General features: G+C 32.2%; 2 protein-coding genes across 2 annotated transcripts in view; one reads left to right on the forward strand and one right to left on the reverse strand.

The window, feature by feature from the left end:
- Smp_159750 (putative vacuolar protein sorting) overlaps window positions 1–6,748 on the forward strand; it is a gene marked incomplete at both ends in the record, with an annotated part of 41,320 nt that extends 34,572 nt beyond the window's left edge. Inside the window, 5 exons of the mRNA XM_018793299.1 lie at window positions 279–716; window positions 2,299–2,541; window positions 3,591–3,745; window positions 5,114–5,251; window positions 6,586–6,748. Coding sequence (XP_018647825.1) covers window positions 279–716; window positions 2,299–2,541; window positions 3,591–3,745; window positions 5,114–5,251; window positions 6,586–6,748 — 1,137 coding nt within the window. The remainder of the gene's footprint in view (window positions 1–278; window positions 717–2,298; window positions 2,542–3,590; window positions 3,746–5,113; window positions 5,252–6,585) is intronic.
- A 10,027-nt stretch (window positions 6,749–16,775) lies between these two features.
- Window positions 16,776–23,076, reverse strand: part of Smp_159740 — a gene marked incomplete at both ends in the record, with an annotated part of 70,179 nt that continues 63,878 nt past the window's right edge. Inside the window, 2 exons of the mRNA XM_018793300.1 lie at window positions 16,776–17,027; window positions 19,142–19,371. Coding sequence (XP_018647826.1) covers window positions 16,776–17,027; window positions 19,142–19,371 — 482 coding nt within the window. The remainder of the gene's footprint in view (window positions 17,028–19,141; window positions 19,372–23,076) is intronic.

A 23,076-nucleotide genomic window follows, 5' to 3' on the forward strand; every position in this document is an offset into this window, starting at 1 on the left:
AATTGGGCGATTATAAAAATATATGTAAGTTAACAACCAACTGATTAATATTTACCTAGAGAAGAAACCCATTTATTCACAAGAGACTCAATCAAACAAAAGTATAATTATGGTCTCTTTTAAATGAAAACACGGTAGTTAAGTAAATCACCCTAATGTTGAAATACTAACCTTCTTGTCAAATATGACCGGGTATTAATGAATTCGCTTATACTATACCATATAAATATGAATACTGTTGTCATTCTCTGGTTGTTTTCTTTTTTGTTCATTATAAGGTATATGTTCTTCGAGCATGGTTGAAATTTTCTGATATTCCAATTCAAACAATAATTTGTCATCAATCGAATGATTCAGAAAATTGTTCACAATCGAATTTACATTCGTTTAATAAATCCAAGTCTTGTGTTAAAAAATCAACGATTCCTTTAAATAAAAAAACTCCAAATGATGTTATTCCCTCTTCCATTATTAGTTCTAATACTAATGATTGTATATCTAACAACCAGTGCATATCTAATATTCAATCCGATCTACTCTTACGTAATCTTGCACTTGATATGATTATTCTTATAATTGACCGATTTCATCGTGAAAATTATGATAAATTAAATATGTTATTGGATCAAGAAAGATGGCAAGCAGCTATTTGTCCTGAACAAGTTCAACAAATGATTAATGATATTTCCATAGAAGTAGGACATTGTAAAATGAAGGTAATTTAATACATCTTTGTTTTCTATTCAAAGTACTTTAGTATATATTTTGATGTTGGTTTGTTCTCTGAGCTGGATGGTTTGGTCGTGGAGCTTCCATCGTCCTTCTAAACGACATCATCAGCACAAACTTCGGGTAGAAGTGAAGTGTTTGAATTTCTCCACATGTGATTCACAGCTTGTCCTGTGCTGATGATGTCGTTCAGAAGGACGATGAAAGCTCCACGACCAAACCATCCAGCTCAGAGAACAAACCTACATCAAAATCACCCACCTTAGCTACAAATCTTCTCCACCATCTCAACTTTAGCATGTATCATGTGGGATAAATTAAATTAATGATGCTAATTTTCTGGTTTTTTCTTGTTTTCTTGTTTTTTCATCTTTCGAATAAGTCAATATTGTTAGGTTTACTGTAATATCTCACCCGAGGATGAATGTAATGAGGAAAATCTCTTGATTTACTAGGATATTTATTTACAGAAGTACATAAACAATAAGTGGTCTTAAAACTAATAGAAATCACCAGTACAGGGAATGTGGAGATTATTGAATGTTAATAAGATTACGAACCGACCAAAGCTGGATAATTGTAAACCTGTCCAGTGTTTCCAGGTTTAAAATAAGTGTCTAACTTAATTTGGTTTGTAACCTCAGTATACGATGGTTAGTATATGTTAAACTCGCATTCAAGGTAATGAATTCAACGACAATAACAGTCGAATTTCAATGCATACAGGCACAAAATTGATCGTTTCAACATGACTGGATAGAAAGAAATCAAGAAATAAAATCCAAGAATAAACTTTAGTTACTCATAAGTAATGTAGTTGTAAAAAACAAATTTCACAAGTGTAGCTATTGGCTTACATTCGTGCCACATTGTCATATATTCACTGTTTAATGTAATCATATTTATCAGAATCCAAACTTGACCGATTAAGTAATGAAACCGCCGTGTGGATGGTTTAGATATTATTGACATAAGGAATATTCGGGATGAATAGGGTGCATTTTACTCATTTCGTTCACTTTATTCATCTGTCTGTGCATCTGAGGTTGTCAGAATTACAAATCATATGAAGTGTCCTCATCCAGCAACAATTAGTTTGACTTACAATCCTTTACCATATTTTTAAAAGTCCTCAGGAGAGAAATAATACTGAAGTAAATTCGTTAAAAAGAGAGTTATGATTTCAAGTAGAAAGCAATTGTCATCACGAACAGACATCAATTTAAAAAACCATTTAGTATTGAACAGCTGTTTTATCCTTAGTTGTTCAGTGCTTCCTGATCTTCAATGGTTCTTTATCAGATATCGATCGCTAGTGCAAATAACATATGAATTGTACAAAATTGACTCAGACTAATAAAAATTTCGATCAATTACACAAATATGTTTGATTGAAAGTAAGCAAACGTCTAAAATAATTTGATCTGAATTCTTTGTTCTCTAAAATATAACCTAACGTAAAATACCTATGTATCTATCTATATAATAATTCTTTCGAGTTCTTTTCAATGTTACGTTTCAAGTTCTTTTCAACAAATTGTTTTCATTAATATTTCTGTTACATCTTAGAGTCCACAGCTGACCAACGAACATTCTCCTTGTACACCGAACCATAATAAATTGATTCAGTCAACAGATAGTGTGGTCTTTGCACCAAATTACATTTTTCTAAATAATGAAGAGTATACTGTAGTTCGTACAGTTATACTATTGTTACCGATGATTAATGATTATGTAAAATTAGATGAGAAATTACCTGGTCAACCGTTAACTACTGAATTCGTTTCAGATCGTTTAGCTGATCTACTTAATGTAAGTGTTTTCTGTATTATTCCGTACAAAAGTTTCTAACTTATCTGGGAAGATTAAAAATAGTAATAATACTAGTAATATTACTATCATTATCATCTTGTTAATATGTGTAGTGATTAGATGAACAATCTCCACTGTAATCTTAGATTTTTGGATGGTTTCAATCAATCAATGTACAAAATACTTCTATTCATTTGATTAGGTTTTTAAAGATATTAGTTTCGTATTAAATGTACTGCATTCCATTACTTATATCGGACTTCGGTTTTTCTGTAAACTACATTTATTTTGAAAGAGTGTTTGCGTGATTTTATAGTGTCAATTTTAACATAAAATATCTTGTATCAAATTATCGTCATCGTGTAATACGTGTTAACAATTTTCACCATAACTCAATTTTGAAAACATTTTGATTTGAACTACTGAATTTCAGGTTCGAACTGTGATCCTTCTTTATTTGGTTAGTAGTCATTGTGTAACCTTTCTAGAAGGAAAGCTGATCTTAGTACCATGTAGAAAAAGTTTCTTAGGATATCAGTAATACTTGTGGATTAGCATTAGTTATCTGTGAAATAAGTTATGGAATTATATTTGCGGGTAGTCAAGCTAACGAGTTCTCCAATATTTTCGCTCAATCAATTCAAGTAGAATTTTTCGTCGTATATATATATATAATGTTTATCACGGTATACTACTATAATGCGATTATATGACTCGTATCCGAGATTATATTACAACTATATTGGATACTTGAATAATGTAGTGACTGTCGTACCAGATACACGATCCGGGATCAAATATAGAGGTAACCAGAGTAACGGCCAGACAATAAATTTATTTAGCACAAACACTACCTGTTTATACACACTTTGGGTTAGGAGTGGAAATCAATGACAGAATGAAATTCATCTGGTAAATAGTAATAAGCAAAGTGTCTGTCTGTCTTCGCACTGTGTTCAATTACACCTTAATTTCACTGGCTACATATTAGTTTCTATACATTTATTTAATTAGACTATTTCTTTGTTTTGTTTGCTTACTTGTTGTAGCATTTCAATTCTCGTGTTTGTCAACTTGTACTTGGTGCTGAGGCGTGTAAACGGGTCGATCTACAACGTATATCCGCTAAAAATCTCGCCTTGACCCTGCGTAGCCTACAATTGGTTGTGCAGTTTCTACCATGTATACAATTCTTGTTAAACAGGTAAACTACTGTTAAGTCTTTAAAAGAGATGGATCACTATTCTGATATTCGTTTTTCTGTAGTTTCCTTCCGTAATATATTTTTCATATTATTAAAGAAAATTTCCATGAAATAGCCATTTTTGATATATGGAAGAAATTTCGAAAGGTTTTTGAGGTTAAGTTAATCCAAATAAGAAAAGTGTAGAAAATCACGACTTTTGCCTAATGAAAACTTTTTAGATTTAGTTTAGTTTATAAGGCTACAAAATCTCTGTAACCCCTGTTTTATAGCTCGAAGGACCCATTGATATGAGAACCGAAATTCGTGTACAACGTAAACTGCAAATATTGTGAAAAGTACTATTTGGGATGAAGTAGTCATCGTTCATGTCAATTCATCATTAATTGTTAGATAACGACAACATAATGAAGATGATACTAGTTTTGAAGGTCTAACATACCAGTACTTTGGGCAATCTGTATACGTAATATCTCAGTAGAAAAAAATTCAATCCACCCAATGTTTTGTGATCAGGAAAGAAAAACATACAAGGGAAACAAGTAAAGAATCGATCACACACCTGAAGTTAATAAGCATAGGTTTTAGTCATTCCAGATACTTTCAAATTGATCGGTTTTTCTAGGGTTTGTGATTGTGAACTTTTTTCATACCATACCAATATTAATCTTTTGCTGAACTATTTATTCTCCACCCTGTCTAATTATCAATAGTTGAGTAGACAAACACTAAAGAGTTATTCCGCTATTACTACCACCACTACTACTGTAGTGAAAACAAACACCCTTGGGAACAATCAAATGTATTTGAACTCAAAATTACAGAACGTCTTAGTATAATCTGAGAATCATGCAGTAAATACTTCATGTAACAAATATCAATCAATTGTCTCAAACTTGACTGTTCTTTTTGCAAATATCAGTCAGTCATCTCAAATTTCATTGTTCCTGCATTTTCATGACAATCGCTTTCCATTTTCGTTCTTTCGTTCTCGATCTTCTACTGAAATACATTCTATTCCTGACTATCGTTGTATACTATTGCTGATATAAGTAGCCCACACCACACTACTACTACCAGTGACAATACAGTTGAAAACAGATGAGATATTTATAGAATCATTCAGTATGGATGAGGAGAGTCAATGTGGAGAAAAAAGACATGGTGATATATAAAAATCTTGTTTTCAGTTGTATTCAGTTAAATGTTTCTCACTGACAAATCATTTTTCAACAATGCCACTCAGTTCAAATAATGTACAACTCAATTAAAACAACTAATGCAATTTATTGTGTCCATTTATTCATTCTCGTATGTGTTGGTTAAAAATTGTATATTTTCTGCTCATTCTTATTCCTTTCTGTGTAGAATATCTAAAACGGAGTTTAATAAAGTATCATCAACTAATGTCGATAACTTTCTTATTGCTTCATTATATCATCCTAACAGTCAGGGGATAAATCGAATAACATTAAATGGTCTACATCATATTGAAAAACTATTTAAGTAAGTTTTTCTCTTACTTTGTGGTGTAACTCTCGTTATTAAATGTAAACTGTTAACAGTCATATATATATATATATATATATATATAACGGAAATGTTCCAGAAATGTTCCATTTGCGTATAAGATTTCATCTTTATTGTCAAGATGGTCAAAACTTATCGATCACGAATCCTAGACTTACGTTTTGTATGATTCAGCACACTTTAACAAGATATATAAACAATTAGGTGAAATTCGCATTGGCATCATACAGTGGTGTTGTCAAAAACGTTAATGCCCCTTTATTCAACCCTTGACAGAAGCAACAGAATGCGTATTGGTTAGTCGTTGATACGGAATATTAATATTGATACGCTCTGTTGGTAGGTGCTATTAAACCTGGTGTTCATACTTAGGATCACTTGTCTATGGCTTTCAACTAACACCTAAGTAAAGGTGTACATCGAGTCACTTAACCTAGTGACTAGTACCAAAAGCCCCCATTTTTACCTTCAGATTGTATTTTCCACTTGAGAGAACTCTAAATATCATTGGTTCATTCTCTCTTTTAATACTCCCGAGTTATGTGCTTTTTCGTTCATGCTTCAGAATGCTTATTGAATATACTTTTTCCCTCATCTGAGCTTGGTCTTCTCCCTCTAGTCGTCAGGGCTGAGACACGTCGAAATAGTTTAGCTTGTCTTGTCGTTGATCCTTCGTTCCGTTCGCCGATTTTAGGTGATTTCATAATCTCTTCAAACATACCAGTTTCTATGATTGTGACTTAAGTTTCATGCCAGTGTCATTCCAGGTGATCAAATTTAATTAATAATAAAAAAATTTTAATGTTTACAAAAATTATAGCTGATGTTATCAGTGATTCACCTTGTATGATCAACCTTGTGAAGTGTTTGATCTCGGCAACTGTCATAATAATAACTTTTTAAGTATTTGAATATAGTCACTCAGTTTAATTTTTAAACATAAGTGCTTTGACACTACTTCCCTTTTCCAACATTGAAAGCACAATAGTTAAATAGTTAGGAAGTGAAATGTTCAAATACACCTTGACAACAGAAATGATGACATCTTCACTATGTATTACTCTTGTGTTTCCTTAAACTTTCTCAGTTGTTTTCTTTCCTTTAGCTTTTAGTTCCTTTTATAGATAAATTTAGTAAATTTTCCTGAAGAATTGTAATAGAATTCTTCTGATTAGACTAATCAATCATGGTTTCCTTTTCATTGATATCACTATTAATTGGTCAGAATTAATGCGATATATTTAATTATTTTTTCTTTATATATATATATATATATATATATGTCTTATTGTACTTTTTTCTTAAAATAGTGAACATATTGAAAGCATTTTACAAAAACTCGTTCAATTATTATCGGATCCGATTGGTCCTATGTTTTCTAATTGGTATGGTCGTCCTCCGATACCCAGTAGACAAATGGATGAAATATGTCGTAATTTGTCGAAATTAATCGGAATTAATCGGAATGACTAAACATGTATTACCTCCCAAAACACTTACGGTAAGTTTAAAAGAATGAAGTTATTTTTTTGTTGTAAACAAATAAACCAAATACATTTAAAACTCAAATTTTATTATTTGTATTTAATCTATTTACGTCTTAGACAATAGTCATTATATTATACTATTTTTATCAGTATTGAAGTTTGTGGAGATTGTTGAATATCATTGCAACAGTTGGTAATCATCATGTAATCACTAGTTACTAACTTTGAAAGTAAATTTCTGTAGTTCTTGTTAGAAGTTGTGACCAGTGTAGTTCAACTGTGTCGTGCTTGAGGCAGTTACCCGCTAAAGACAACCGGAGGTGGTCGAGAATGAAATAAAGTTAGGAACGTACACCGTTGAATCCGGGTTTAGTGGTCTAGGGGTTCAGTGTTCACGCGTGAAACCGAATATCGTGGATCACGATACTTAATAGAATAGTGGGTGCATACTGATGAGTCACATAAATGCATCAGTCCAAGTTGTCACACCTCATTAGCACAACAAGATGAACACCGAATTCATAGAAGTAGTTACTTCAATAGTGTAATATATAAAAGAAAGATTGTATGTAGAGATATAGTACAGAGTGAAAGAATTAGTTCGTAGAAAGCAAGGTCTGAAGTAAATTTATTCTCACAGTTTAAGGAAAGACAAAGAGTGTATACACCTACGCCATTGTGATCGATTCTGACTAACTAACTATTTCCACTGTTATAAACAAATACAATTTATCATTATTTAACTTTGTCTCATATCCATTGTGTTAGAGTTAATGAGATGAAATCCAAGCACCATTATACTTGCGTGTACATTTGAATTATATCTTAATTATCTTTTTTGTTTCATTGAATAAGCGTCTTCAGGTTATTCATTTTGTCGATTCGAAGTTGTAATTGTTAAATTGTATTTGTATCAGTACATTGTTTTTCGATTCCTTCATTACCTATCATTGTGTGTGTTTTTTTTCTCTCAATTCAACATTTACTAGTCTATCCTATTACGTGTTCATAATGAATTAAAGGTGCAGTTACGACATCGTATTAGTGAACTTGGTATTATTGCTGATGGTGGACCTCAACAAAGGTAATTCCCTGATGTTTTTCTATCACCAAATAACTATAATCTCATTTCAGTTACATTTTCTTATATCACCCCCACCTGTAACTTACTATTTATTCAGCGTCTGAAGTGTAGCTTGAATTACTATAGTACTGTATTTAGAAGCTAAAATAATTTGAAAACATGTTACAGTTTTGTAATTCTTGTTTTTTTTATGGAGAGATTTTTGTCGATATTTGAATTTTTATTACAGATTAAAATCATTTGAAGGACCCTTGAGAATTAGGAAATACTAGGCAGTTATTTCATCGTATTTTGAAATTTCTCAGCACTGAATACCTTTTACTTACTGCATATTGAAAAATATTGACGATCTTCAGTAATCTGGGCAAGTGGTTTTAGTCAAAATCTAATAACTCACATTTCCAACCTCAATCAGTTTTATGTTGTAGTACAGATTGTTTTCCAAACTCATCACTAGGCAAAATCATCTATCACTCGTCATGTAACTTCTTTCTATCGTTTGACAGGATTTGTTAAAAGAAGTTGAAATTTAACCCTTATAAATCAAATGTCAATTAATTCCAGCGTATCGATCGGACTAATATGTAGTTAATTCATCTAATGAAACGATTGTCGATTAAATGAGTTGTTTATTCCATCCAGTACAATTTTTTGATTTTCAACACCTTAGTTGATTGCAGTTTACATCGAGAGCTTTGTAAAGGTGTATTTCGTTTTGATATGTTGAAATAGCTTTTGAAGAATAGAATTCTTAACACATTTATAGTTGTAAGAATCAATTCATTAGAACATGGTGTACATGAATTCTCCATTATGATGACTGAAATTGGTTTATTCGAATAAGCAAACGGTTATCATTCTGGGTAAAGTTCCACTCTGACGAGTCCAAAATAGGACGAAACACGCGTTCTGGATTCTCCTGCTAGCCAACATCCACCTCTACTTATATTAACTGTGTTTATGTTGATTGTTTGTTGTTCATTAAAAAAAAATCTTAATGTAGAAAATAGGTTGATAAAACAACCGGAAGTAAACATTTTCATTTTAGCCAAACATTTTTTTTCTTGACACATAGTGTTTATCGGCAGGTCAAACAAAATTATATATAGTTTATATATGAACATTCGTTAAAATTTAAATGATATTCAATGTAAAAAGTACCTTTAAAATAATCTAAGTGATTGAAATGTAAGTAGTTCAAACGTTTCACTCAATAAACTAGTTCGAACTTCCTTCGGGAAGTAATCGTAGTCCATATTATCAAAGAATGTATAAGGTTTAACAAAATTACAGTACACGTTTATCCAGTCATATTTATTTTGTACAAAGTAAAGTCATTAGGCAGTCTGCTGTAAAACTTAATCACCAGATAAGGATTCAAGAGTATATGTGTGTGTCTGCATGCAGTAGTTGTATAGGGAACAGGACGTTTTAACATTCACATTTTTTATTTCATCAACTGACTGGATTAACAATAATAGTTCAATATAATTCGCTGTGAGGCAGTTACTCACTAAAAACAATGGTAAGCGGTCGCGCAATGTCGTGGATCGGTAGAAGTTAGACATTGACACCGTTGGACGCCGGCTCAGTGGTCCAGAGGTTAAGCGTTCGCGCGCAAGGCCGAAGGTCCTGGGTTCGAATCCCTCTGATAGGTGATCGTGTATATGCACTTCTGAGGAGTCCCATACTAAGAAGAGATGGCCGTCCTGTGCTCCAAGGTTTTTAATGATGGTCTAACATTGGCCCATTCATGATATCAATCTAAACTCAATCTCCACAATCCTATACTGATAATTTAAACATTTTGACCTGATTTTATTTCTTACTGTTTGGTTTCAGAAAGGAAAAATAAATTTTTATCATATATTTTTGAATAATAGCTACCAGTGAAACCTCGTCATATTTCCGACTCATCAATTGAAAATCCACTGCCCTTATATTTTTATCGTTCATACTCAAGCTTGAAGTCATTACATAATCGCTTCAGATCTCACTGGTATATTAGCTAAACTACTAAGATCAGACAGTCACTAATGCTTGTAACATGTTCAATACACTAATAAAAACTGATTAACTTCAGTTCTGACTATCACTTCTCTAAGCGCTTGTTAGTAGATATTACCATTTCAGTGCTCAAACTGAGATTTATTCATTTTTGTTTTTCAAGTAGATGTTATATTCATATTTCAAAATATTGATCAAAGTCTATGAATTGAGAATATAGCTATTCAAAATAAAGTGTGTTTCTCTAAAGCCACTCATCGAGAGAATATATTTGAGCTTCAGTGAATTCCAGGACACCGAACTAAATTTCGCTTTTCACTAATAACTACTTAGTAATTGTGAATATTATTAGCTCAGTTCGTAGTAACTATCAAGCATGATGAATTAGAAATTCCTACTTATTTTGATGCATTTTACTAAATCAAATTACCTGAAGAGAATACATTTTGGAAAGTATTCAAGAATTGGATACTTTATGTATCAACCAAAAACCGCATGAAATAAATTTCTATCAGAAATTATCGATTATACGATTATTGTCGACTTAAATGTGTATATGCTCAATATTTCTACTACAATTATGATTTGATATAAATAGATTATATATTCACATTTCAACTAGCAAGTTTCCAGTTCGAATCCTATTCCATCAACTAAAGTTTAAGTAATCGAATAGTATTAAATTGCTCTTAAAACTCAAAACTAAGCCAATAAACGTCTATTCGACGAATCTTTTTGTTGGGATGATCCTGAAAATTTCTCGCAATAGACATGATAGGTTCAGGAAACATTACGAAGCATTTTATTCAATCAGCGTTTAATTAGAAGTTTTGCTAGAAATATCGCGAAAATGAAAAGTCACAGGTAGAGTTTCTGATTGGCTGATTACTACACTGCTACAATGTTTAGTAGTATTCTAGAATTTTCAGGAAAACCCAAGGACTTCTAAAATACTATAAAAATGCTATATTTTCTGTACACAAATGAACCTTTGGAGTAAAGTGCTTCTCGTATATTTTGCGCCTTTTCTCTAGTGTTCAAGTCGCTGTGTAGTTCTAGCTTGGCTAGGGGTTACGAGACTAGCTTAGGATCAGAATATAGCGTTCAATCAGCGAGACTTATCACAATTACAATAATAATTCTGCTTATCACTTAATTTCTTCATAGAATTATCAATTTTAAAAATTAATCCCTTCTATTGTATACTATTGATGTAGTTAGATGATGTTGAATTTCCCAAATGCCCTGGTACGGCCGCGAGTGAGGAGAGTCCACCCTCTCTTTCGAAATGCTCTCAGTTCTGTGTATTTTGCGTTCAAATAACATATGTTTAGTTGATAATTTCTACAACTGCCTTCTCGTGGCGGGGGTGTTGTTTACGAAATTGAAAGGACGAAAAGCGAATATCCGACGCTTTAACCGGGTTAGTGGACACGGAAAGTCCACTTAGCGGAGTTGGAAAACCCTGATTCCAAACCATTGGTGCACATGGGCTCCAGTATCCTGAGGGAACAAATGGTTTATGAATCAATCATTGGTCACCAGCTACCATGGGACTGCATCTACTCACGATGCTCCACTGCCTTGTGGATCAGACCTTTAGGTCAAAGGCCCCTTAAGATAACCACCTGCTTCAGTTTGGGCACCTGAGCCCTCACACAAATCGATTTGTTCGGTGCATATGTATCTAGTGCTTCCTTGTACCAATATTTATGTGTTTAAATAAATAAAATAAAAATAGTTTAGCATACAATAAAATACAACTAAACAGATGAATAAATGATACTGTTATCACGAAATTATTGCACACCATATACTCAATTACCATTTCAATAGATTACATTTTGAATCCATTTATTATTTGTTATCGGTTTTGTACAATACAGCTGGAAATATCTCAGTTTTATCTCTCTTCTTTTTTTTATATCATCATTATATAAATTTGACATTTATGACATGCGCATTCATATTTGCCTTGTTTCTAACGATAGACGGTATCAGTATCGTTCGCTTAGTATTCTTATATTTAGATTAAATATTAAACTAATATACTATTGGAAAGATAATATCATATCTAATATACTAAGCACTATGTCTAAAATGTTTCCGCCATAATGCCATATTTTTTCCACAAGATTCATAACTCTACCAAACATACAGCTTATGCGTGTGTTATGCATCAAACTATCCCGATATTCTATGTTGTTTTCTTTTTTATTATACTTCAGTTAAATAGTGACTAGATTCACTTTGAATTGTGTGTGTGTTCGTTTGTTTATTTTATTATTATCTAACTTATTCACATTATTTAACAACTTAAAGGTTTCTTTTATTTTCTCTTCTTTTTCCCACTATCCTTTTGTATTTTAGTTTGATCGATTCGGAAATTCTCTATTACATTGATCATTTTAAAACACTTACACCACAACTACAAAAATTCGTTGATGATTGTTCTGATATTTGGCCATCATAAATAATATTGATTATCCATTCACAAAAATTCCCATGCAAGATATGGTCTAATAATAAAGGAAGAAAAGATAAGCCACAAATACGCGCCTGCCTGTCTATATTAGCTAGAAGTATTTATTTACCTTGTGTCTTTCATTATTTATAAATGAATATATTTTATATTTTGTGAATAGATTGTGAGTCTTTCATTATGGTGAATGTTTATGTAAACTGATTTCTGTGGTAGTATCATTCCAATTGACATATTTAAATAGATCCATTTTGTGTGTGTGTGTGTATGTGTATGTGCACAAGACTTCTATCTCTCTCTCACACACACACACACACACACTTGTGTATACACTTTTCTTCTATTCTCTGTTATTGTCAGTATTATTATCAATATAAACATTTTGTATGTTGCTCTGTTTCTTTCTGTTCTACTTTATTCCTTCTGTTCATATTAAAGTGTTTTAATGAATAAATTTTCCACAATTAACTTTAATAATAGTAATAATAATCTGTTTAAACTATTATTATTGTTGTTGAAATGGGCTTACACAGTATTGATTGTATTATTTATTATTACTTCTATTCGGGAAAAGGTGGTTGTATAATTTCTTTTTTTAGGGAGGGATTGTCATTTAAATGTGTGGGTAAACAATGTAGAAGTTTGCAAATTTCTGTAATATGTATTACTGCTTATTGAAGTTTCTTTTAAACATTAGGTAACTTCTCAATTGAGTTCAAAATGTTTTGTTATGTTGTATTGCTTTTTGAGTCTGTTACTCATATATATATATCGTTGTTATATGGATATCCGAATCAGCTACTTGAATGATAGCCCCCAAATGCCCTGGTACGGCCGAGAGTGAGGAGAGTCCGCCCTCTCTCTCGAAATGCTCTCACATGACCACGCGTATATAGCCTCTGCCAGGGAAGTCCTACTCACTGCCTTCTCGTGGCGGGGGTGTTGTTTACAAAATTGAGAGGACTAAAAGCGAATGTCCGGCGTTTTAACCGGGTTAGTGGACACGGAAAGTCCACTTAGCGGAGTTGGAAAACCCTGATTCCAAACCATTGGTGCACATGGGCTCCAGTATCCTGAGGGAGCAAATGGAGTGTGAATCAATCGTTGATCACCGGCTACCATGGGACTGCATCTCCTTAAGATGCTCCACTGCCTTGTGGACTAGACCTTTAGGTCAAAGGCTCGGGGTATGGTCCCCTAAGAAAAGCACCTGGACAGTATCACAGCCTTCACACAGATCAAATGAGATTTGTGAGGCGCATATTTATCTGGTGCTTCCTTGTACCAATATTTATGTGTTTAAATAAATAACTTGAATGATAAAATCAAGCGTGAATAGAAAGATTTTCATTCGAAAACCGAATCAAAAATATATGTACACTGATTTAAAAATGTACATCCTTCTCGCTTAGAAAATAAAATCACATTTCAGATCGGTAGCATCTGTCTCTTTTTCTGGAAAATGGAGCTGAATCTTGGCCAATAGTGTATGCTTATCATATAGTCTATGTGATTGGTCCCGAAGTTTCATTTTTTCCTAGTCTTTGAGGGGCATGGTACCAACCATGTAGGTATTGGCTGAAGTTAATGAGACGACTATCGTATCGATGTGTGTAAAATGGGTTTTGAATGTTCATTCTAATGGCTGAAAATCATAAAGTAGTGATGCAGTTTATCTGCTGGTTCACTTCAGCTAAAATTTGACTAAACATTCCTCGTATTTTATGACTTTACTTTTTTCAGTTCATTGATGTATAAACAAAAAGAGCAATGAAGATGAATAAAAAATGTTTGTGTTCTTTTTGAACTTATTGTATCAAGTAATAATGAAGTTTGTTTCAATGTTATATTTGCTAATTGAATTTTTAAATTGGTAATTTAACTAGATCATTCGCAGCTGTGAATTTACGTCATCAATTTATGCTTCTACTTCACCTTCTAATTTATTGAATCGCAGTTTGGAAAAATGAACGTACTGAAATCTGTCTAGCGTCTTGAAGAATATGTTGAGCATGAAAATGTAGTGGAAACACCTGGTAACATAGGACTTTGAAACAGCACTTCTGGATATTCAGCAGAATAAATCAATTATAGTAACTTTTCTATGGCACCATTCTCTATCATCCGCTTAATTTTAGAGCTTACTAAATTTTGACAATCGATTATCCACTATATTCAACTAGGTAGTTGACGCAAACTATATTCTATCAGATATAATTTGTTAGACATTTTCGCTTCCGTAGGTAACGCAGAGAATCATTTCTTTTGTGTACAAGTGTTTTTTCACGTTAAATTCATAGGAAAATTCAAATAAAAGACATGGTTTAAAGTGTAAATTAAATTCTTTATTGATTAGGATAAGCCGATTGGATAAGGGAGAGTTACACTGGCTCTTGTTGAAGGCAGCTTGTTTTCATCTCCAGTATTTTCTAAAAAATTGAAACAGAACGTTTTGTGAACTCATCTCGACTGGATCTGTAGGCTCAATAACGATCGCAATCCAGCAGATATATGAACCAACAACCTCTACTGTACTTTTTTATAGTGAGGTCATTGACGTAAGTAATGTTTTTCCGGGAAGTTATCAGTGATCCATTTCCAAAGAAAATAGTTGGAAGTGCAGAAAAAGAACGACAACCAGCTTTCAAATAAAAGTCATTAAAAAGTAAGAAATGTCAGTACTGTGTTGAATACTGCTTCGTTATTTCAAAGACATATAGATCAGAATGAAATTGCGAATTATTGTATGTTTTCAAAAATATATTTACCAGCATTAGTAAATTTAAGAAACTCTATAGGGAAATATTTAACCTCAAAAATTAAGGGTCTAGAAATATAAATTTCTTGACAGCATTATCCCGACGTTAATGTGAAAGTCCTCAATGGATCACGTTAGCCTTCATTCATTGATTTTAAAATTGATAATCAAAATTCGGTGTGAAATATTCATAGTTCATTTTCTGTGATCTTGATTATTTCTCAAAATAATCGTTGGGTAAGAATATGAATCAGTTGGTTTACAATAGATTTTTTTAATTAAACAATGAAATCGTTCAGCATCTAGGCTTAAATCATAGATTAAAATCCAAGAAACTGTATTGGTTTAAAACCTTTGATATATTGTTGAACTTATCTTCACTTCATCAAGGCTTTTATAACACACACTATTTGTACTACTTAATCCGAAGATGACTTTACCTCTGATAACATCTATTACTGGAAGTTATTCTTAGAAAATATTTGAAGTAATAATCATATAACGTTATCTTACTTTGATATATTCATGTATAAATAAATTAAGTTTATATGATCATCATATTAGACTATTGATTGCATAGTGTTGTATCTCGAATAGAATTGTGAATGGTAACTTTTGAGGACTATGCATAGACCAATGTAATATGTATATTTCCTATTGTATAATTGCTAAATAGCTTAACTATTCATATTCATGTTCCTCTTATTATAAGCTTTATTTTGATCTATAGACTATTATCATACGATTTACCATTCCTGAGTTATCCCCAGTCTATTGGTTATTGTTCCCCCTATTCACAGCCAGGTTTGGCTAAATCTTGTACAAATGTTGTTCCCTATCTTATGATACGATGTAGTCAGTTTGGTTGGTATATAAATCCAGTATGTTTGAGAATAATGATTCATATTGCCGAAGCTGTTATTGGTGTTTTGGACTTAACTGACTGGGCTAGGCAGATAGCAAGACTGATAAGTATTCAAGACTGCTCATACAGATTTTGTATATCATTGGACGACCAATAAATACACTCCTCTCTCATTGGCGGTTTTATCACCCACATATATCAACTGGGCAAGCAGGCACCCAATCGATATAACAATAGTATAAAATGTTGCTCTTTTTCAAGAATAAAATAAAACCCTTTCTTTATTTTATATTATTGTTGTACAAATTGAAAATGATTATTATACAAGATTATTCTATGAAAATCCAATAAAAATGTATTTAAAACCAAACTGAAAAGAAAATTTAATTTATACTGATGTGATTGTTTCTATAGCAACGAGAGTAATAATATAACTCATTATGATATGAAGAGTAAATATATAATTTTAGAATTAGGTGATTGTATGAGATTTACAAATGTATCATACTACTGAATAACATCAAAAGTATGAGATCATGCATGGAAAAGATTGAATAAAATGTAAATTGCCAAAATACTTCACTTATACAAACGCACACACACACACACAGAGATAATGCGAGGACAGAATTATGATACATCGTAGTTGTATTTAATAATTGAACATTAAAAACTAAGAAATCATCACAGTTGGTAAGAAAACAGAGAATCGATTATAAAATGATGACAATGATCCGAACAATGAATAAATAAAAAAGAGTATCTTGTATCAACATTTTATGCATGAAAGAAAGAAATTGAATAGAATAAAGAATATTTATGGAGTGCTTAATTGTGAACATTCAGTTTCATTTTCATTCATAGAAATTTTATTTCGTGTTTGACGTGAACAACATCCAGTACCAGTTAATCGAAATGAATAAGCTGAACTTGGTAAATTATCTAATCGACAAGCCATTGGATATAAGAAAAATGGATAAACAATTAAACCAAATAGAACTGATAATCCAACTTCTAAATAAAATCCATCTAATTGTGTAATACATGTTCCATGAATAGTTTCACAGGCCTAAAAAAAAAGAAAATTAACACAAGATCAATAAATATTGTTTAATTTGTTACGAATTTTACACTTAAACAAACGATTATCTTAACCAAGTTGACACACTGGGAAAATCAGTTAGACGAATAGTCCCAACGAATGGGTATCCCAATCTTCCATTAATTCTAATACTAAATTGTTTAACTTAAGTTCTGTTTGACCTAATATACATTCCAATATTTATCCACGCCTCTAGTTGACAAGTTTAAAACTTGTCGCGTAAGCTGTGCGTATAAGTAACCGAATTAGAAGGAACAGCTATGATAGATGAATAAAGTTTACTTAAGTAGCGTTTTCAGCATAACTCCGACAAACGATGTTGATTATCCTGGATTCATTTTCTGTTTCAGTCTCTACCGTAATTCTTGCATTTTTCTAACTGACAAATATCTGGAACTTTTTCTAAGTGTAGGTCCTTTCACGATGATCGTGACTGGATGACTAGAAAATTACTTTTTGAGCGTGTTTTACTCCGTCTTGATAAACCGTATTAAATATAAATAATACTATTATACCCCATATTAATCTCTGTCCGAGCAACGATTTAATTGGTCGATGACTAGTCATACAGAAGAGAAACATTTGTGAGGCTCTAATTAAGTCTTAAATTTCACACATTTTCTTGAGTCAGATAAAGCACTTGAATACGAAAGACAGTTAACCTAGATTCATATTTTTATGAAGAGGGACAAATGAGTAGAAAACATTTAGGTCTGTGTACAAAAAGTGCATTATGATCTGGAAAGCCATAGAGAGTTTGATGAAGAATTGGATAAGACCTTACAAATACTTATGGAAAATGCTTTTCCTCCCAAAAACGAGAACTTAAGTGAGATATTCTTCATCCACATTTGATCCGAAGAAGGTATGTCAGTCGAGATCACGAAAAACCGATCGTTGAGATCCCCAAGGAAGACATATTCAGAAGAGCTATAAAGTGCCTTAAAAACCTGATCTGAAGGTATACCAGGGATAAACTAGAAGTTTATGTTACCTCGTTCTGAATCTATCAGTTGACTTCCTCTTATTAACTAGGTTGTGTCGGCCCAGCAAGTGTCCTCTTTCCAAAGACATACCCAAACATTACATTACATAGCTATCTAATAATTATATACAAAGTCAAGTAAACTGGGTCGGAAAAAGTCTGTGTTGGAAAGTTGTGCATGACAATGGCTTTAACAATTCATCAATTCAATCTTGTTCTCTGTATCTAGAGGAAACAAGTCAAATCCTTTAGTTTCCTCTGCCTTTAAATGCTATTGCTCGTCATCAATACGCAATTGTTTATTCTTTATGTTCTTCAAGTGGACAAGTATATTTATTGCTCTTTATACAATAACTCCACTTCATTGTATCTCGTTACTCTTGAGCTTTTGCGTAACTTTCACTCAATAGTGGAAGATGTACTTTTATATAAACAGTAGGATGAACGTTTTATGTATATATGCCGACAAAAGTGCAAGACACTTTTTGGCGCAGTATTACCAGGCTTCAAATCAAACAACTGAGGACCTTATTATTAGCGTTATTCGTAACTAAAGCTTATTAAAATAGTTATATTAAATAAAGTTACTTAATGTATGGAGAACACAGTTTAACTATCCAAGTACTTGGTATGAGGTTTGCAGAAATTTGAGTGTTATTGATATCACAAACCGGCCTAAGTTGGATAACCACTTGAAAACAAGAAATAATAGACAGTTTTTCAGTCGTAGTATAGAGCACCCAAGCAGTGCACATCTACGACTACCACGGGGACCAACCCCAGGACTTTTTGTAGGATGTGCGAACACTCAACCTCTAAACCACTAAGCCGGCTATCAACGGGGTATATCTTTAACTTCATATTCAACAACCTCCATACTGAAAGTTATTTATTACCTCATGGTATCTAGTCATTCCAGTAAAATGATCTTCATAGACAATTACTGTTCAGTATTCTAACATATTTTTAGCTGGAAAGTACTTTCTACAAAGAAGGATAAATCTAAAAACTGATTGTTGATAGTTTTCAGTGATTCCATGATTAGGTTATTATGAAAGGCAACTTAAATTAAAATAAGGTTTTGTTCAACACTTACTTTAATTCCATGCGGTAGTTTACAAGTTGCATTATATTGTTGTATTAATTTTTCTTTATCGAAAAATGAATAACTATGATTATAATTATCATTATTGGTTGTGTTATTCAATAATGAATTATTTGAATGGATACTTTGAATAATTGTTTGGTTGAACTCTTTCAAAATACATGCACGTTTAGTCAATGGTTCGATCAACGATAGGAAAGCAGTACTGGGCAAGCTACCAGCTTTTAAAGTAAAAATAAAAAGCATATATAGATATGGTGGGAAAGGTTTTTTATTTGTAAAACTAATTTCGAATAATATGAAATACTATTTAAAGTCAAACAGTAATATACATCAGTTTACTTTCAAGTGTAGTATTATGAACTAGCCCCCAAATGCCCTGGTACGGTCAAGAGTGGGGAGAGTCGACTCTCCTTTCTCGAAGTGCTCTTAAATAACCACGTTCATGCAACCACTGCCTTCTCGAGGCGGGGATGTTGTTTATGAAATTGAGAGGACGAAAAGCGAATGTCCGGTGCTTTAACCGGGTTGGTGGATATAAAGAATCCACCTAGGAGAGTTGGTAAACTCTGATTCCAAACCAATGGTGCACATTAGCTCCAGGATCCTGAAGGAAAAAATAGCATATGAACCAATCACTTGTCACCGGGTAACATGAGACTTCATCTCTCTACGTTGCTCCACTGCCTTGTGAATCAGACCTTCGGGTCGAAGGCTCGGGGTGTGGCCCCCTAAGTAAACCACCTGCTTCGGTTTGGACACCCGGGTAGTATCCCAGCCCCCATATAAATCGAATGCTCCCTTTTACCAATAATTGTGTTTCAATAAAAGAAAAAATAACTTAAGAACTTCCGATTTTCATGGCTGTTTTATTAGTGGCATGTGTATATTTGCTAAAGCATATGGATCTTAATAAAACAAAACTTGTCTGACTCAAACTTAGAAAACTATCATTCTTCTACGATCCATCCTAGCAGTGAATAATCCACTGTACCATAAGATCACTCGATAGTTTTCCCATTTGATTGAGCCCATAAAGAAAAACCCGTCTGTACATGGAATTACAAACATTTTTAATTTCATGAGTAGGATTGATCAGCTTAAACTGAAAGAGTATGATTTCTTTAGATGGAGAGTTTCATTTAGTAATGTCCCACTAAAAGAGATTATCAATATCATCTGTAAGCGGTTTGATCGAAGTAGTTTTCTGAAGAAGAGACTAAAAGATCTGTATCTGTTATGCTCAGATAATGCAGTTTTAATTGGATGATAATTATTTTCAACAAGACCTCATCTTCGCTTGAATTTTTTCTAGCGCAACTAGAAAACACCGTAGTAAAAGACATGATGAACTAATGTCACTGTATTTCACTTATGTTGATTATACTTTCATCATGTGTCAATAGAGACCAATCGGATCATTTATTTAGATCTTTCAATGCGACTTACTCAAAGTTAAAGTATAAAAAAGAATGGATTTCTTACATTTAACGATAACAAAAAAGGACGATTGTTAAAATCTCATGTTTCGTAATAAATCTTGTCTAGTTACCTTTAACTTGATCTATTTATCTACCTGTGCATGCAGAGACACTTACATTCGAAGAACAGAGGAAATATCTGAAAGAATCCCTGAAGATTTACTTAGGAATTAAGTGTTTGATTGCCATAAACTATTAAATAGTGCCATGGCAAAAATATTATACATTCGATAATTCAGCAGTTCTTTCTATTTCTTTTTCAGTGGTAAACAGATAGAATAACAAGAAATTTCTAAGTTTTGCAGAAGTAGTTGCTATTTCTTGTCCCAACCACAACTTATACGTTCAAAAAGAACATGTGTTCCACCTAGAACTGCCTTAGTAACTAACTCACTGCCCTTTCGTTTTTTGTTCTCTCAGTTATATTTATTTGATTTAGGTCATCTTTATTTGACCACAATAATACTTATTGTTCATTTCGGTCAAATTTTCGTTCCTAACTTGTTATTATTACCAGTCTTATTATTTGAGGACTATTCAATAAAATGTTTGACCCTTTTTAGACATCTAATTACTCTTATTTTCGTCTACCTTCTGCAAATATTATTTTCATGGTTAGTATTATTATTATCACCACTATTATGATCATTTCACATTCCTTTTTCGGTTATCACTATCAGTTTCGTCATTTTTGTTTACAGAAATCATAATAGTTTGCGTATGCTTTTGCAATCGATTACGTCATAGTCTCCCACTCAATATGTTCATGAGTACAGAAATTACATAAAATCATTGTTCACGAATGTTCCAAATGACTTTATACATGCTACACACCGAAGTATATTTATGTAAACATTTTATTGAATTCTACGATTCAATACACATGTGGAAGATTTAGAACGCACGAAATGAAATGTATTTAATTCATCCAATTATGTTCATTGTTCTTGATTTACACAAGTTAATCCAAACTATCATAAGTGTATGAACTTACAAGGATTATAATTGAAAGTAATCATCGTTAATTTTTAGTATGTAAAAGACTGCTTGACAGGTCATATATTTATGTTGCTTAAAATTAGAAACACCCAGTTACTGGATTCCAATCTCATTGCTCACATGTCGAATGTTTGTTGGGAAACATTTTTGTTATGATTTTTTACCATATTAAGAGTGCATATTTTTGAAATACCAAAACACAGAAGAAAATAAATATCTGTGGTATTTCTAATAACATCCTTAGTGAAATAAACAATTATGTATTGAATTATGCCATACCATTAAGTTGGTTAATACTCTAGATGAATGTAGTAAAATCCAACAGTTAGCATTTATTTCAGTCACTAGTAAACATTCTCAGATTCATAAATGATTTATCACTTTTTTAAGTGATATACTTAGATCTCAGCGAAACGAAGTCTCCTTATCTCTTGAAAATATCGAGTGATTTATAACAGTTAATTGATTGTACATTGATTTTCATCAGAGTGAATATATACATTTAAATATACATATAAAACATTGACAGCGGGAACGTTCAAACGTTTACAAATAAAATGCAAGTAATCTCCGTTGTACAAGCACATGACTATCTGGATTCAATAGCTATATGAATGACACATTATGGCTGTGAAGTGAAAAGTAATAGGTTCGAGTGTCTGTATAAACATCAACACTGGGGTGAGGGAATATATAGTTGACGAGTTCTAAATAGGACGAAACTCGCTTATTGGATCCCTTTACTTGCCATAATCTATATTTTAAAATGTTACTAACTAGATGGAAATATTGATGCAACCCACTCAGGATTCACAATAAGAAAAGAAACTGACGAATTCCAATCCTTAAGATCAACAGCCGGAAGATTTAAGCCTTTCTAAATAGGACCAGACGATGCACATTTTCAGTGTGTTTTAGTCTTATTCTAGTTTTGATTATTATTTTGTTTGTTTCTTTTAAAGGTGTAATCTGTTATTATTGTCTTCTAACAATTCATGATAATAATTCTATTATTATTATTATCATTATGACTTTTATTTCCTTCATGTTTTTTTAGTATCTGTTAATTAGGCGATTATTTTTCACATTTCTGATTTATAAACTATACTCTATTCTTCTATAACCTCTCGATCATGACGTGATCACATGTAGTCTCTTTTTATCCTCTTATAGACTGATATATTGGTCAAATAACTATAAATATGAATGTACAACTTAAAAGATTTTGTGGAAAAAATGAAAATTTCTTTCTTTCCATTCAATGACATAATGGATTATCTTAATTACGTAACATAAATGTACCGGATTTTAAATATATTTGAAATTCAGACTTATTATCAACGTAGTGAAGCTCAAATTTACAGATTAGTTTTCTACTTTATTTATTATTTTAATCGATAGGATAAAATTCAATTAAGAATAAAAATTATATCTTAATTGCTTCAA

This window comes from Schistosoma mansoni, chromosome 1, assembly GCF_000237925.1.
Source record: "Schistosoma mansoni strain Puerto Rico chromosome 1, complete genome".
Lineage (NCBI taxonomy): Eukaryota > Metazoa > Platyhelminthes > Trematoda > Strigeidida > Schistosomatidae > Schistosoma > Schistosoma mansoni.